General features: G+C 41.0%; 1 protein-coding gene across 20 annotated transcripts in view; it reads left to right on the forward strand.

Annotated features, from left to right (window-relative positions):
* PAK3 (p21 (RAC1) activated kinase 3) overlaps positions 1-15318 on the forward strand; it is a 255827-nt gene that overhangs the window by 184700 nt on the left and 55809 nt on the right. For all 20 annotated transcript variants that reach the window (XM_058714311.1, XM_058714316.1, XM_058714317.1 and 17 more), the window contains 4 exons: positions 845-998; positions 3000-3037; positions 12219-12350; positions 13228-13393. In XM_058714311.1, the coding sequence (XP_058570294.1) occupies positions 845-998; positions 3000-3037; positions 12219-12350; positions 13228-13393 (490 nt within the window). The remainder of the gene's footprint in view (positions 1-844; positions 999-2999; positions 3038-12218; positions 12351-13227; positions 13394-15318) is intronic.

A 15318-nucleotide genomic window follows, 5' to 3' on the forward strand; every position in this document is an offset into this window, starting at 1 on the left:
ACAACTAACCTTTCCGTGTAATTGGTGCAATTGTCCTTGGTTAGATTTCCAAATACCCCTTCCTCTGTGCTCTAAATGCTTTAGACGATTGCAAATTCTCACAGGGCTTTGCCATGGTTGTCACAGTCCCCAGGTTCTGTGTGGCCAATGAACAAAGTGGGGAGGAGGGGACGGAGGGAGGAGAGGAGAAAGCTGCAGGGAGAACGCCCAAAGCAGCGTTAATGTTACCGTTTTGCATCTCCGTGGTTATCGCTCCTCTGCTATTCTATTTTTGTCTCCTCTCAGTCCCCCTCTGTATTAAAGCCCTTGACACCCCCTCCCCCAAATTACATTTTGTAATCACAGAGTATAAACTGAACCAAGGGTGAGGCTTTTCTTTTATTCGGAAAGATAACTCCGATTCCAACGTGCCCAGAAAGAGCTTATGTTATTCCAGTCATACAAAATCCATTGATCTGCACTATACTATACGGTGCCCAAATTTAGAGAAGTCTTGCTATGTCTGCCCTGAGTCGCCAGAAAAAATAAGCTAAGCCGTAAACATCATTTCATGGATGAGCAGAATTAATATGGAGGTGATTTTCATGCGCTTTTTTTTTCTATCACAGTCATACTCCCACCCACCCTTTTTAAGTTGGATCCTAGTTTTACCTATGTGTTTTAATTAGAGAAGAGAATGATTGCATTGTTAAGTTACTAACTTTAAATCGAGAGTGTAACTTCAGTTTCCCAAGTGTAATCCTACAGGTAGCATGGGCTTCTTGGTGAAGAACTTTACTGGAACATGAAAAGGCAGCTTACTGAATGTTCTGAGCTGCCATTCTTTCCCTTTGGTTGTCCACAGGGAATTCCTGAGCAGTGGGCACGGTTACTCCAAACCTCCAACATAACAAAGCTGGAACAGAAGAAGAATCCACAAGCCGTCCTAGACGTTCTCAAATTCTACGATTCCAAAGAAACCGTCAACAACCAGAAATATATGAGCTTTACATCCGGAGGTAAGAGTACATCGGAGGTATCAAAGAGAGAGGTGATTCTGATCTCAGAGCCTCAGGATTAGAACAGAATGCCTGGAGGGCGTCCGAAGTCAGTTCTGGTTCATTCTTCAAATGACTTTAACATAAGCAAATCGAAATATGGCTTGGGAGTTGAAGTTGATGTTAGGAGATTTTCTTGGGTGTTCGTAGAACTCAAGTAGGGACGTTGTTCAGTGAAGAAGACACTTAGTCACTTAGGATCAGGCCCTGTGATGTGCTCGTGAAATAAGAGGTGTATGGACCAGACCGTGGTCTCTCGAAGTTTATTTTATCTTTTAGATTCATTGAATTGTACCATGATGATACAGCACACGTTTCATGGTTGCCAGGTTATTTTGATCCAACCTCAAAATGAGACCTAAAAAGGGAAATCATGTCTGTCTATTTATATGAAATCGAAATGACCGTATTCCTGCCAAATCTTGACTTCATTTGCTAGCATGTAGACCCAGCCTTTGTTTGAAGCTTTGATGTTCGAGTTTGTACTATACGCAACTGAAAAACATATACCAAGCAATATTTTGGCGTTTTGAGGAAGATGATCTGGGTTGCCTCCCTAGAACAACTTACTGTGTAAGTTGTATAACGTCTAAAAAAAAAAAAAAAAAAGAGAGAGAGAGAGAGAGAGAATCCTATCATCAGTGCCCCAGCTGTAAAGCGTCCCTACCTCTCAGCATTGATTTAAATATAGGGCAGGCTTGAAATATCTTCAAGAATGGTGCAAAGACACACCTGGAAGGGGAGGAGCATCTCATTTGGTCATAACAAATGTCAAAGCCCAAACTTAAGGCATATAGCAATTCACCTGCTCGATGGGGCGATTTTAATGGAGAAGATTGCTTAACTGCTGTTCTCCAGTGGAGAAAACCAGAAAAAGAAAAAAAGCAATCAAGGAGAGCCTTTCATGGTATTTAGTCTTCCACATAGAGTAAAATAAGAGATCCTAGTGACACATCAAGCAATGCTTAATGTGAGGAAATCTAGAACTGTCCTCCAGGTTCACTGTAGAACTACAGGCGACCAAGACCAAAAATACATCATTCCAGTGTTTGTCTGAGCTGAGTGAAACTCACCAGACATTTTTGGGATGCTCTAGTGTGGCAACTAAGGAATAGGGTAGGAGGAGGTGGGGAGAAGAGAAATCGAAGGGAAGGAAGGGAGGGCGGAAGTGAGGAAGGAGAAGGAGAGAGGAGGATAAGGAAGAAGGAGGTGGGGGAGAAATTCTGGATATAGATGTCTAGGTTCATACCAATCAGGAGTAGGTGATCTCAATATTCTTCCATATGGATGAGATTCGCTGGAAGCCTTCATTAAGGTCTATAAAATGGTGTAGTAAGGATGCAGGGGTGTGAGCTATTTTAAGAAAAGTGAGGGGCGCCTGGGTGGCTCAGTCACTTAAGCGTCTGACTCTTGGTTTCAGCTCAGGTCATGATCTCACAGTTTGTGGGATCGAGCCCCACGTCAGGCTCTGTGCTGACAGCGTGGAGCCTACTTGGGATCCTCTCTCTCCCTCTCTCTCTGCCCCTCCCTTGCTCTCTCTCTCCCTCTCAAATAAATTTGATTGATTGATTGATTGATTGATTTTAGAGAGAGAGAGGGTGAGTTAGCAGGGGAAGGGCAGAGAAAGAGAGGGAGAGGATGTGAAGCAGGTACTACGCTGACAGCAGAGAACCTGATGTGGGGCCCAAACTCAGGGCCGTCAGATCATGACCTGAACAGAAGTCAGATGCTTAACTGACTGAGCCACCCAGGCGTCCCATCAAAATAAATAGATAAACTTTAAAAACAGAAAAGAAAAATCATGTCATTGTCATAGCATGTATTTAATACCGAATTGGAGAATCTCCTTCTGGTCAAAGGTTAAACCTGCATAGGTTATTATTATTTTTTTTTATTAACTGTGGTCTCTAAATGAGGCAGTCTTTATGAAATAAAGGTGACATCTTTATCTTTACTTTTCAGATAAAAGTGCACACGGATACATAGCAGCCCATCCTTCGGTAAGTGAAAAATTGAAAATGGTTTAGAGTCCTCAGTGTTTCTGGCACTCCAACAGACTACTGTTGCACAGATTCAGCTTAGACATAGAATATTTTAAAAAACAGTTTTTTAGGGGTGCCTGGGTGGCTCAGTCGGTTAAGCGGCCGACTTCGGCTCAGGTCATGATCTCGCGGTCCGTGGGTTCGAGCCGCGCGTCGGGCTCTGTGCTGACAGCTCGGAGCCTGGAGCCTGTTTCGGATTCTGTGTCTCCCTCTCTCTGACCCTCCCCCGTTCATGCTCTGTCTCTCTCTGTCTCAAAAATAGATAAACGTTAGGGGCGCCTGGGTGGCGCAGTCGGTTAAGCGTCCGACTTCAGCCAGGTCACGATCTCGCGGTCCGTGAGTTCGAGCCCCGCGTCAGGCTCTGGGCTGATGGCTCAGAGCCTGGAGCCTGTTTCCGCTTCTGTGCCTCCCTCTCTCTCTGCCCCTCCCCCGTTCATGCTCTGTCTCTCTCTGTCCCAAAAATAAATAAAAAACGTTGAAAAAAAAAAATTAAAAAAAAAAAAATAGATAAACGTTAAAAAAAAATTAAAAAAACAGTTTTTTAGAGGTATCATTTCGATATATAAAGTAAAAGGTATCATTTCAATGTATAAAATATATAATTATATATATAAATATAAAATATAGGATTTGTATATAAAATGTACAGAACATAAAATATATAACCCATTTTTAAGTATACAGTTTGACGACTCCAGGTAAATTTACATACGAGCGCTACCCTCACCACAGTCCAGTTTTAAAATACTTTCATCACCTCTTAAGATCCCTTAGGCCTGCTTACTGTTATTCCCCATCCCACCCCCACTGTAGCCCCAGGCAGTCACTAATCTGGTATTACAGATTTATTTTTGTGGACATTTCGTGTAAATGAAATAATACAGCGTATGACCTTTCGGGATTGGCTTTCTTCACTCAGCATAATGCTCTTAGGATTCATCCAAGTTGTGTGTTATCAGTAGTTTGTTCCTTGTTATTGCTAAGCAGTATTCCATGGTATGGGTGTACCGCTGTTTAACAGTCTACCCTTTGGAGGATCTCTGGCCTGTTTACAGTTTTTGGCTATTCTAAATAAAGCTACTGTGAACATAGATGTTTAACCTGTAGGTAGTTAAATATGTTTCTCTTACATATGGAATCTTGCAAGTAATCATAATGATAGGGACTTCTCTTTACTGAACACTTAACAATGTGCCAGGCGCTGGGATAATAACATTTTTTCTTCATTTATTTTGAGAGTGAGAAAGAGCGTGAGCAGGGGAGGGGCAGAGAGATAGGGAGAGAGAGAGATCCCAAGCAGGCTCTGCACTGTCAGCGCAGAGCCCCGAATGAAGCATGAACGCATGAACCGTGAGATCGTGACCTGAGTCGAGATCAAGAGTTGGACACTTAACCGGCTGAGCCACCCAGGCACCCCTGGGATCACACCATTTGACATTCACTTACCCTTTCTTGCAACCAAATTAGGTAAATTGTACCATTGTCTCCGTTTTACAGATGAAGTTCAGAGAGGTGAAGTAACTCATCTCAGGTCATACCCCTATACCTTTTAGTGTCACCTGTTCCAACAAACTGAGGTGCAGTGGCGAAGGTGACTGTGCCCAAAGTCACATAGACAGTTTTATCAGAGAAGTGACTAGAACATAAGTAACCTAGTTCAGAGTTCTTGGAAGTGATATGGTATCTGCAACCGTACCCATACCCATTAGACAGAACATTATCTTAGACAAAGCTTCCCTTTGTGTGATTTTATTTTGATATTTGATAGAAATTATTTCCTGCTTTGTTTGCTTCCTTAGGAGTGAAATAATTAGCAGTGGTCCAGTTTCCTGTTGGTTCGAAGAGTCATGGGTAATGAACCTTTTATAGAGGACAGATAGATGCTGGCCTCCTTGATATCACCCTGAGCAACACGTATGACAGCAGGAGGTCATTAGTGGTGAAGAGTAAAGGCCATGTAATAGCATGGCAGCTCCTCAAAAATTAAAAATAGAATTACCAGGGGTTCCCGGGTGGCTCAGTCGGTTAAGTGTCCAACTTCGGCTCAGATCATGATCTTGTGGTTCGTGAGTTCTACCCCTGCGTCGGGCTCTGTGCTGACAGCTCAGAGCCTGGACCCTGCTTCAGAATCTGTGTCTCCCTCTCTCTGCCCCTCCCTCCCTCCCTCCCTCCTTCTCTCTCTCTCTCAAGAATAAATAAAATATTAAAAAGTACAGAATTACCATAGGATCCAGCAATCCCATTTCTGGACTTACGCCCGAAAGAATTGAAAGCAAGTTTTCAAATGGATTTTTATACACCCATGTTCACAGCAGCATTATTCACAATATATAAAAGGTAGAAGCCACTCTCGTGTCCATCAGCAGATGATGGATAAATAAATGTGGTATATCCACGCCATGGTATATTATTCAGCCTTAAAAAGGAAGGACATTGTGACACGTGCTACCACGTGGATGAACCTTGAGGACATTGTGCCAATTGAAATAATCCAGTCATGAAAAGACAAATCCTGTATGTTTCTCCTTATATGAGGTATAGAGTATTCCATAGAAAGGGTTAAATTTTTGCAAGATGGAAAGGGTTCTGGAGATCGGTTGCACGACAGTGTGAATATACTTAATGCTACTGAACTGTACATTTGAACAATGGCTACGATGGTAACTTTTATGTTATGCGTATTTTACCACAGTGAAAGAAAAAGAATGAAGGCTCTGAGCCTAGGTGTTTTTAGTCTTACTCCTCCACTTACAAGCTGCGCAACTTTGGGAAAGCGGCTTAGCTTTGCTGAGCCCATCTTTCCTCAGCTTTGACTGGGTATAATAACGTTACCGACCTCCTAAAACCATATTACATACCATCAAATATGTCCATTTGCTATGAGAACTCAGAGAAAAGAGTTTGCTCTTCGCTGGGGAGGAGAAAGGGAGCAGGCCCTAGTCTCTAAGAGCTTAAGCTCAGTGCCTGGTACAAAATAGGTACTTGGTACATATTAGTTGAACACTGAGTTGGAAAATGCTTCATATAAAAGGTGGCATTTGAGCTAGATCTTGGTACAAAATAGGTACTTGGTACATATTAGTTGAACACTGAGTTGGAAAATGCTTCATATAAAAGGTGGCATTTGAGCTAGATCTTGAAGGTCAGGTGGGATTTGGATCTGTGAAGATAGCGTGGGGCATTCTAAGCAAAAGAAAAAACATGGGAAAGGGCACAGTAGTCGGGAGGGCACGGGAACAAAAAGGTGTGGGTTTGAATGAAGACTGAGATATAAGAAAGGGAATCATAGGAATTAAGCTTTGAATGTTAAGTTGGAGCCAGATAATAGTGACCTTTACATACTAGTCTAAGAAATCTGACATTTTCTAGTAGACATTGGAAAGCCCTTGGAGTTTTTTGGACCAGGAGAATTAGGCAATTAAGAGTTATTTGACAGCAAATGTCCAAAATGAATTAAAGGCAGAAGATGAGGCTGGAGGAAGGGAGACCACTTGGGGGAGCAGCACAAGCATCCAGGCCTTAGGTGGTAATAAGGGCCTGAGATAGTAGCAGTAGGAATGGAGAGGAAGTTCAAATTCCGGACATGTTTAGGTTATTGACTGGATGTTGGAAAATAGGTTAAGGTCAAAGATTCATAGCAGGCTTAAAATGATATGAGGATGGCCAAAAAGACAAGGACACCCTTGTTCGGGAGTTGCAAGTTTTGTGAGAAGATGCTGAGTTTCCTGTTGGATAGTTCTGAGTTTGAAGGGCCAGAAGGACTTCCAGGTGGAGACATTTGATTAAACTACTTAACTAAGGTTGTGTTTCTATTGATTGAATGAACTGGATTAGACCCTTGAGTTCAGATTGGATCCCTTCAGTGGGACTCAGCTACTTAGGAATGGGGAGTAGAGAGGACCCTGTGCTCTCCTTATGGTTCTAGGAGGAGATTGCACTCGACACTGCTTATGTTTTTTTTGTTTGTTTGTTTTTCTTTGCATTAGGAACCCTCCCAAGTAGACCTAGCTATCCTATAGGATCTGACTTAATGGGGTTGGACTATCCCCTTATAAACGCAGCCTAAATTGATCACCAGTTTTGGCCTCCTTTACTAGCCTGGGTGGGAATTAAAATCGAAGCAGTGCTGTAGTCACTAAATATTTTTAACTAATGACTATATAATTAATATTGAATTCAGCAATATCTCCCATGGTCCTGTGACATCTGCTTTACTGCTCACTTGTGGTAGCTTCTTTGATATTAGTATATTAAACACTAAATATTATTCAGGGACCTACTCTTCAATTTAAGGCTACTTTAAAATGTTATATGTTTATTGTACTATTGAGAGTGAAGTAATGCATTTAGAATCCCGTACCGGTGTTCTGAGCGGAAGGTAACAACAGTAATATGAATAGGTCACGATTTGTGTCCAGAGAAGCTGGGTGTGTAGTTGGCACAGATTGAGCTTTTGATTTGAAGTCCTGGTTTATTTTGTTCACCTAGATTAGTGGTTCTTTCACTTCAGTGTGTATCAGAATTGCCCGGGGAGTTCACAAGTCGATCGTGAATGGAACCCTCAAATCTCCCTCTTAAACAAGCAGGAAAAGTGACCAAAGACCACATTTTGCATTATCTAAAGGCTCTAAGGTCCTTACTTCTAATTCCTTTGACCTTTAACAATTAAGCTCAAAGAAAGAAGAGTTTCCTAAGGTAGCTTCTCTAGCTAGTGTATTCTTCAGAGCAGGGTTTATAACTTATAGGCCATATGGATGGGCTTCAGAAGATCTATGAACCCTTGATATTATATGGAAAAGCACATATCTACCTGTAATCATTTGGAGAGATTGGCCAAACACTTCAGAATTCTAAAAGACTCCAGGACCCAGCTCAGGTAAAGACTTACCTCCCCTGCTGCACTGTGTGGCAAAAGAAGTGTATCACAAAAAATTTTTTAAGCTTATCTATTTGAGGGGGGGAGGGGGAGAGAGACGGAGACAGAATCCCAAGCAGGCTCTGTGCTGTCAGCACGGAGCCCAACATGGGGCTCGAACCCATGAACCTGAGATCGTGACCTGAGCTGAGCTCAAGCGTCAGATGCTTAACCAACTAAGCCACCCAGGTGCCCCACAAAATTTTAATAAGACAAAAATATTCTTTACTTGCTGTTCATCTATATTTTTTTGGCTTCTTTAAAACTTATTTTTAAGTTTTTATTTAAATTCCAGTTAGTAACCAGTGTAATTACTGTTAGTTTCAGGCATGCAATAGAGTGATTCAACACTCCCGTACAATACCTGATGCTCATCACAGCAAGTGCACTCCTGAATCCCCATGGCCTATTTCACCCGTCCCTTTACCCTCCTCACCTCTGGTCATCATCTGAAGAGAAACCGGAGTATCTATATATTTTTTTCAAGTTTAGACAGTCATAGTAATTTTCAGCCTAGAAGGAAGAGCATAGCGACATTATACCTGTGACTCCCAAAAAAGACCACCTGAGAAACCTGTTAATCAAGCGAAGCTGTTTATTAAACTTTAGCCGCAAGTAAGAGTCCTCCCTTTGTAGAGCTTTAGCAGTGTCTTAGACAGGGGCTGTCAGGGGAGAACATTTGTAGGGTTTTAGAGCATGGCTATATGATTTTAAAGCAGGTCTTATAAGGTTAGGATTGTGCGGTGTTTATGGTTAAATAGCTTTAGATTGGTGAAGCGAGAGTCTTGAAGAGAGTCTTGGTGAGCAAGGTGTTATTATGACTGAGTAAAATACTTCAGTCTTATCTTTCAAGAACAACCATTTCTTGAAGATGTTTTTGCTTGCTCTCAGTATTGTTTAACGTTAAGAACAGGAAAATATGCTGTCTCGATGCTGGTTTACCACAGGAAAAGAAAAATAACACTGCCCCGCCCCAGTGTTAATTACACAGGCTGGACAAGGGACCAGTGCCTGGTCCTGGTATTATTTAGCACAGGGGCAGGAAATTATGTTGATTTCAGTTCTCCGTACCAATGCCTGGTGTTCTAGGTGTGTTCTGGGTAGCTAATGTTCCCTGGCCCATCCATCATGCAAAAGACAATGTCCCCTGAAGGACGCACATTCTTCTCAACCAACCAACCAGCCAATATGACAGCCTAGTGTTTGGTACCAGATAAACAGAAATACGGGTCTTCCTCCTCCCTTACAAACTTTCAAGAAGATGAAAGACTTTAGGTTTTCCAAATAGTCCCTTAGTCCATCCTTGGAGATGGAGAGTGTCCCCCATATTAAACGGGAATAGTGAGGATGGTAATGAATGTTGACAAACTGATATTTTGCAGGTGCGTCTTGTTTACTGAAATAGCGATGGTTGAGATGTGCAAGCCTACATCTTGGTTAGTAGGACTGCTTGGTCTTTGTACCAGTCTGAGAAGCCCAGACCTAGGCCCATTATATTTGCCACAGGGATTATTTTTAGGTGCTCACAGGTTGTATATACACTCTCTTATGGAGGCCGCATGATGCATCGTATCAAATATATTAAAGGGCTCCCATATCCCATTTAATTTTTTTGCCATACACTTTTTCAAGTGATTTTTTAAAATAGTGCTTTTGACCATTAGTTGATTGCAGGTATCATTAGAGTTATGGTTAGGCGTAATTTATTGGAAATCATCATAAATACTGAAGAACTATTGCTAAATAAGACACTCTAACCTACAATTTGTTTTTTAATGTAATGCAATTCCTGTAAAATATATACTAAATTTAAGTAACTAAGTTGACATGTAGTTACACTTCATAGACACGTAATGAGACATTAATGACTTTAGATTTTAGAGGTTTTTGTAGCATTTTGGAGCCAATGATTTATTTCTGACTTCTCATATTTCCCTAGGCCCTCATAAAGGTTACTATCCCTAGGCATGGTTCATATTGCCCGGCAGATAAAATAACTTTGTTTGCCATATAAAAAGTAGTCAGTTGATAGGCAGGTTCTGCTCCTTCTACCAACGAACGGTAATTAGGTGCATTCTTGATCCCAGCCGGCGTAAGATAGAGCAGAACTTTCTGAAACAAAGTGATAGCAAAGCAGACACCAGTAACCTAAAGCCAGTTTCTTCCCGTGACCACTGAAGTGCCCTGAAGAGTTAGTCTTTCATAAGAAGAAACTGATTTTTTTTAATCTGAAAACCTAATGTCATTAACACATGTTGCTTTCAATGCAGCCACAATACAATGTAATAGCCTCGCTATTTTGCCTGGAATAAGAACAAATACCGGTGTATAAATAAGAAAACCAGGGGCACCTGGGTGGCTCAGTTGGTTGAGCGTCTGACTTGGGCTCAGGTCATAATCTCACAGGTTCGTGAGTTCGAGCCCCACATCAGGCTTTGCGCTGACAGCACGGAGCCTGCTTCGGATTCTCCGTCTCCCTCTGAATGTGCCCGTCCTCCAATACCTCTCTTTCTCTCTCTTACTCTCTCTCTTTCTCTCAAAAATAAACATAAAACTTTAAAAAAAAATAAGAAAACCAATATCAAGTAAGCATTATCAATTTCAGTCTATAAACCACATATCAGGGCAAGCAAATATTCTTTCAAGTGCTTATAAATTCTAAGTTGTCTTCCTTTTCACAGTAGATAAATCTTGCTGTCTCCAATCCAATATATGATTACACCTTATAACTTTACCATCGGTTTATACATGATTGTAGAAAATCCATGTTGAATTTTCATCGTAGGCTGAGGTCCTTTGAGGTAATAGTCCATTAGTAGGCTCCCTGTATCTACCTCAGGAGCTTTGTCCTCAAGAAATGAAAATTCTTTTTAGGATTAGCTTGAGCCAGCATACCCAAAGGCATAAACAAAAAACAAATACACACACAAAACAAAACATAAAAAGACATCTGTAATAGTACTTTCCAACAGAAGTGAATGTTATGAAAGCCATATGTGTAACTTTAAATTTTCTAGTGGCCACTTGGAAAAAAAGTAAAAAGAAATAGGTGAAATTAATTTTAATACTATTTTATTTAACTCAATGTATTCAAGATATTACTATGTCGACCTATAACCAACATAAAGGGAAATATTTTTCATCAAGGAAATATTTTACAATTTTTTCATGTTACATATTCAACATCTGGTGTATACTTTATACTTACAACCCATCTCAATTCAGACTAGCCACACTGTGACTCTTCATTAGCCGTGGAGAGCTGGTGGCTGCCATCTTGGACAGCACAGACCTATATCATAGTTCAGTGATTTTTAAACTTGAGCCTCAACCAGAATCACCTGAAAGGGTTGTTATAACACGTTGTTAGACCCCACTCCCAGATCTATGATTCATTGGTGTGGATAGAGCCCAAGGGTTTGCATTTCTAACAAGTCCCTTGATGACGCTGATGAGGCTGGCCTGGGGACAACACTTTGAGAACCATGGCTACAGTTCTTTCAAAATTCTGCTTTGGAACGTTTTACCCGGCATTAACATGAATGATCAAGAACCGATCCTAGATACTACAGGAGGTGTTGTTATTTTTGGTGGTGTTATTGCCATTTTTAACATTGCAAATCACCATTTACCTGTTGGTTAAGACTGAATAATTATTTCTGTTGATGAGTATCCCTTAGCTCTCCATGTCTGTTACTCTCTGAGTGCTTCTTTCCAGGAGGATGAACAGGGGAGCAACATTTTTGGTCTTGCTTGTACTTAGTGAGTATTTGCAGAGCTGTATTAATACCATATCCATACGCATGCTCTGATCCTCAGGCACAACATAGCCTGTTTCTGGTCGACAAAATATCAATCAATAGGTTGACAAGCTGCCCGGTACAAATTGAAGGCTTTATAGCATTTAAAAAATATATTCATTGATTTCAAGAGCATTGAACTTTCACATATTAAATGACTAGCCCACTGTTTCTGAGCCCAGTGGAAAATAACAAGATCTTGAAAATTTCATGATGTTAAAAAAATTTTTTTTGTCATGATGTTTCAAACCGTGACTTGAATTCACCTTCAAATGTGGGCAGAACTGATCACCAAACTGTAGATGGTTCTTCTGTTCAGTTGTAAAAGGTGCGGTTTCTTCATAGCTCATTTCCCTTTGCTCATTTCTGAAGGAAAACAACGAGGCGTTAATACCTGGTCTTTAAACTTTGTTTTTGTCACAAGAGTACAAAAACAGCGTCAGAGCCTCCTTTGGCTCCTCCTGTGTCCGAAGAAGAAGACGAAGAAGAGGAAGAAGAAGAAGACGACAATGAGCCCCCGCCGGTTATTGCACCAAGACCAGAGCATACGAAATCAGTAAGCCACAAATGACTGTTTTCTAAATGATTCAGAAGATGCCCTTTGGAGCAATCGTGAAGTCAGAATCTAGTTAATCAACTAATACCTATTGAGGATCCACTGTGTTCCCAGAACTAGAATACAAGATACAACCTTGGCTGAAGTTGCTATTTGAGCATACAGGATAGTACGTGACAACTAGAGAATGATACTGAACAATGTACAAAGAAGTGCTAAGTTATAAAATTGCTGCAGATGTTAAATTAGAGAAGGAAATCCATGTAAATTAAGTAGGAAGAATTGCCTAAGCAGAGACACTGAGACCAGAATTAGCTCAGGATATGTGAGGACCTCAAAGGACTGGGTCCTGTGAGCTCCCAAGGGCAGTGTATTTGAAACGACTTAAAGTTCTTTTTTTAATAATCGATCACTTGTCTTTAAAAACTTACTGGAGGTAGGGGTTGGGGTGGGGAGGAGGGGTGAATAGGCAGAGCACAGAGGATTTTTAGCTAGTGACAAAACTCCATCACCATAATGATGGATACATGTCATTATACATTTGTCCAGACCTATAGAATATATACACTAAGAGTGAACCAGATATAAACTATTGACTTTGGGTGATTATGACATGTCAGTGTAAGTTCATCAGTTGTAACAAATGTCCCATTCTGATGGAGGGGGTGGTGTTGGTGATAAGGGAGGCTGTGACGTTTTGGGGGGGGGTAGATTGGAAATCTGTACCTTCCACTCGACTTTGCTATGAACCAAAATCTGCTTTAAGATTTCATCTTAATCCAAAAAAGAAAACCTCACAGAAATGTTAGCATCTTGACTTCATATTCTTTCCTTGACCTACTGTTTTCATCGTAGAACTTTTTTTCTTGTCTTTAAGATCTACACTCGTTCTGTGCTTGAATCCATTGCTTCACCAGCAGCACCAAATAAAGAGGTCGCACCACCTTCTGCAGAGAATGCCAATTCCAGTACTTTGTATAGAAACACAGATCGGCAAAGGAAAAAATCCAAGATGACAGATGAGGAGATCCTAGAGAAGCTAAGTGAGTTTTTCTTTTTGCCATCATTACTTTCTTCATGGGATGGCTTCTCAAAAAACGTTTAAACTGAAAAACTGATCCTTTAAAAGTTTGGGCCTGTTTGCATAAACTCCAGGCTCCCTGAAGTCAAAAGATGTAAAGTTTGGCACTTGCTGTGTATTCCAGATCACTCCTTCCCCCACACTCCAAATCTGACAGAAGCTAAATATTTTCACTTGAAAAGATCAATTAAGGTGATAACTTGACATAATGAATCAAACAGTAAGCTTTATTTTAAGATGACACTCCCAAAAAGAATAAAATAATCTGGTGACATCTTTTGATCATCGCCCAAGGTCTCCCAACTGATCTGTCATGATAAGTAAGTCAACCTCAAAGCCCAACACAGTCAATCAAACCAGCAGCCACAATAATACAGCATTTTCCCTTAATTTAGGCGTATTTCTATGTGGAGAAGGGGGCAGGGCCAGCAAATGCTAGCAACCCTCCCACCCACAGTGTCATTTTTGTGTACCTACTTGTGCATATACACTGACTCCAGTTTGACAAAACAGTCCTCTTTCGGTGAGCTTTCTGGGTCAAGGAGGTCTAAGAAAAATACATTGTCTGCTGAGAAGAGTCACAGGTCTGTGAAGCACATTCGTTAAGCTCATACTACAAAAACATCTAACAAATTTCTACTTGTAGGCAATTGGTGCCCCCAGTGTCACTAACTCCTACTCATCCTTCAAAACCCAACTCAAAAGTTGCCTCCTCAGGAAAGCCTTCTGTGCTTCTCCCAGTCTGAGTTAAGGCCCCTCTTCTTTGCTGCCTTTATGGCAACAAGTCACACCGTACTCCTCCAATCTTTCACTTAGGCTGTGAGCTCCTCAAGGGAAGAGACTGTGTCTCCCTTTCCTGTATGTCCAGCTCCTAATAAAGTGCTTAGAACATAAAGGGACTTAACAAATACTTTTTGAGTGAATGAATGAAAAAATGAGCAAAAAGTGTACCTTTACTGAGTTCCTACTTGTCTGTTCCATGCAAGAATTTTTGGAGGAAAGCATAGAAAAGCAATTTCCTGCTATTGAGAAACTTACAATTTGATTTGGATGATAAGATTCGATAATGTGATACAATTAGAGCGTAGGAAGCCTTCTTGTTCATGCAAATTTCCATCTAAAAAGCCTCAGAAAAGAAAGAGAGCAGTGCCAGCTATAGGCCACAGGGAGACTCTGCAGAGAGGGCTGTGGGGCCGTTTTGCCTTTCCAGGAAATACTTGGCAACATGTGGAGACCTGTTTATAGTCACAACACAAGAAGTGCTCTATCTAGTAGATAGAGGCGAAGGAGGCTTCCAAAATCTCTACAATGCAAAGGACAAGCCCCCCTCCTTGCCCCTCTGCAACAAAGAATTATTCAGCCCAGAAGGTCTGCAGTGTTGAGGTTGAGACATTCTGAGCTAGAGGTGTTTGGAAAGGCAAAGTTTTGGGTTGCAGCTGGCACTGAGCATTTGGAACTGGAATCACTCGACTTCAGCCAACTGACTTTACTATACGTGATTAAATATGCCTGTAGTGCTAATACCTACTATTTGCCATACTAACAATAGTAATACCTCCCATTTATGGAGCAATCTCTGTGCTGGCCACTTTACATACATCAGAACGTTTACTTTTCTTAATAAGCCCTTGTGGTAGATTTCAGCATCCTTATTTTACAGATCAGTGAGAGTCAGCCTCAAAAAGAGGCTAAAGCGACCAAGTCACCAAACTAATGAGTGGCAGAGCCAGAGTTTGAACTCAAATCTGTTTACCTTCAAAGGTTACAACTCGTTCTGTTACCCACTTTGCTTCTGTGTATCCCTACTGTCTGTATATGTAAAAGGGAAGGAAAAAGAAAGAATTGCCTGGGTAATTTCAGTTCAGTTATTCAGACTGTTAACCTCAA

This window comes from Neofelis nebulosa, chromosome X (assembly GCF_028018385.1).
Source record: "Neofelis nebulosa isolate mNeoNeb1 chromosome X, mNeoNeb1.pri, whole genome shotgun sequence".
Taxonomy (NCBI): domain Eukaryota; kingdom Metazoa; phylum Chordata; class Mammalia; order Carnivora; family Felidae; genus Neofelis; species Neofelis nebulosa.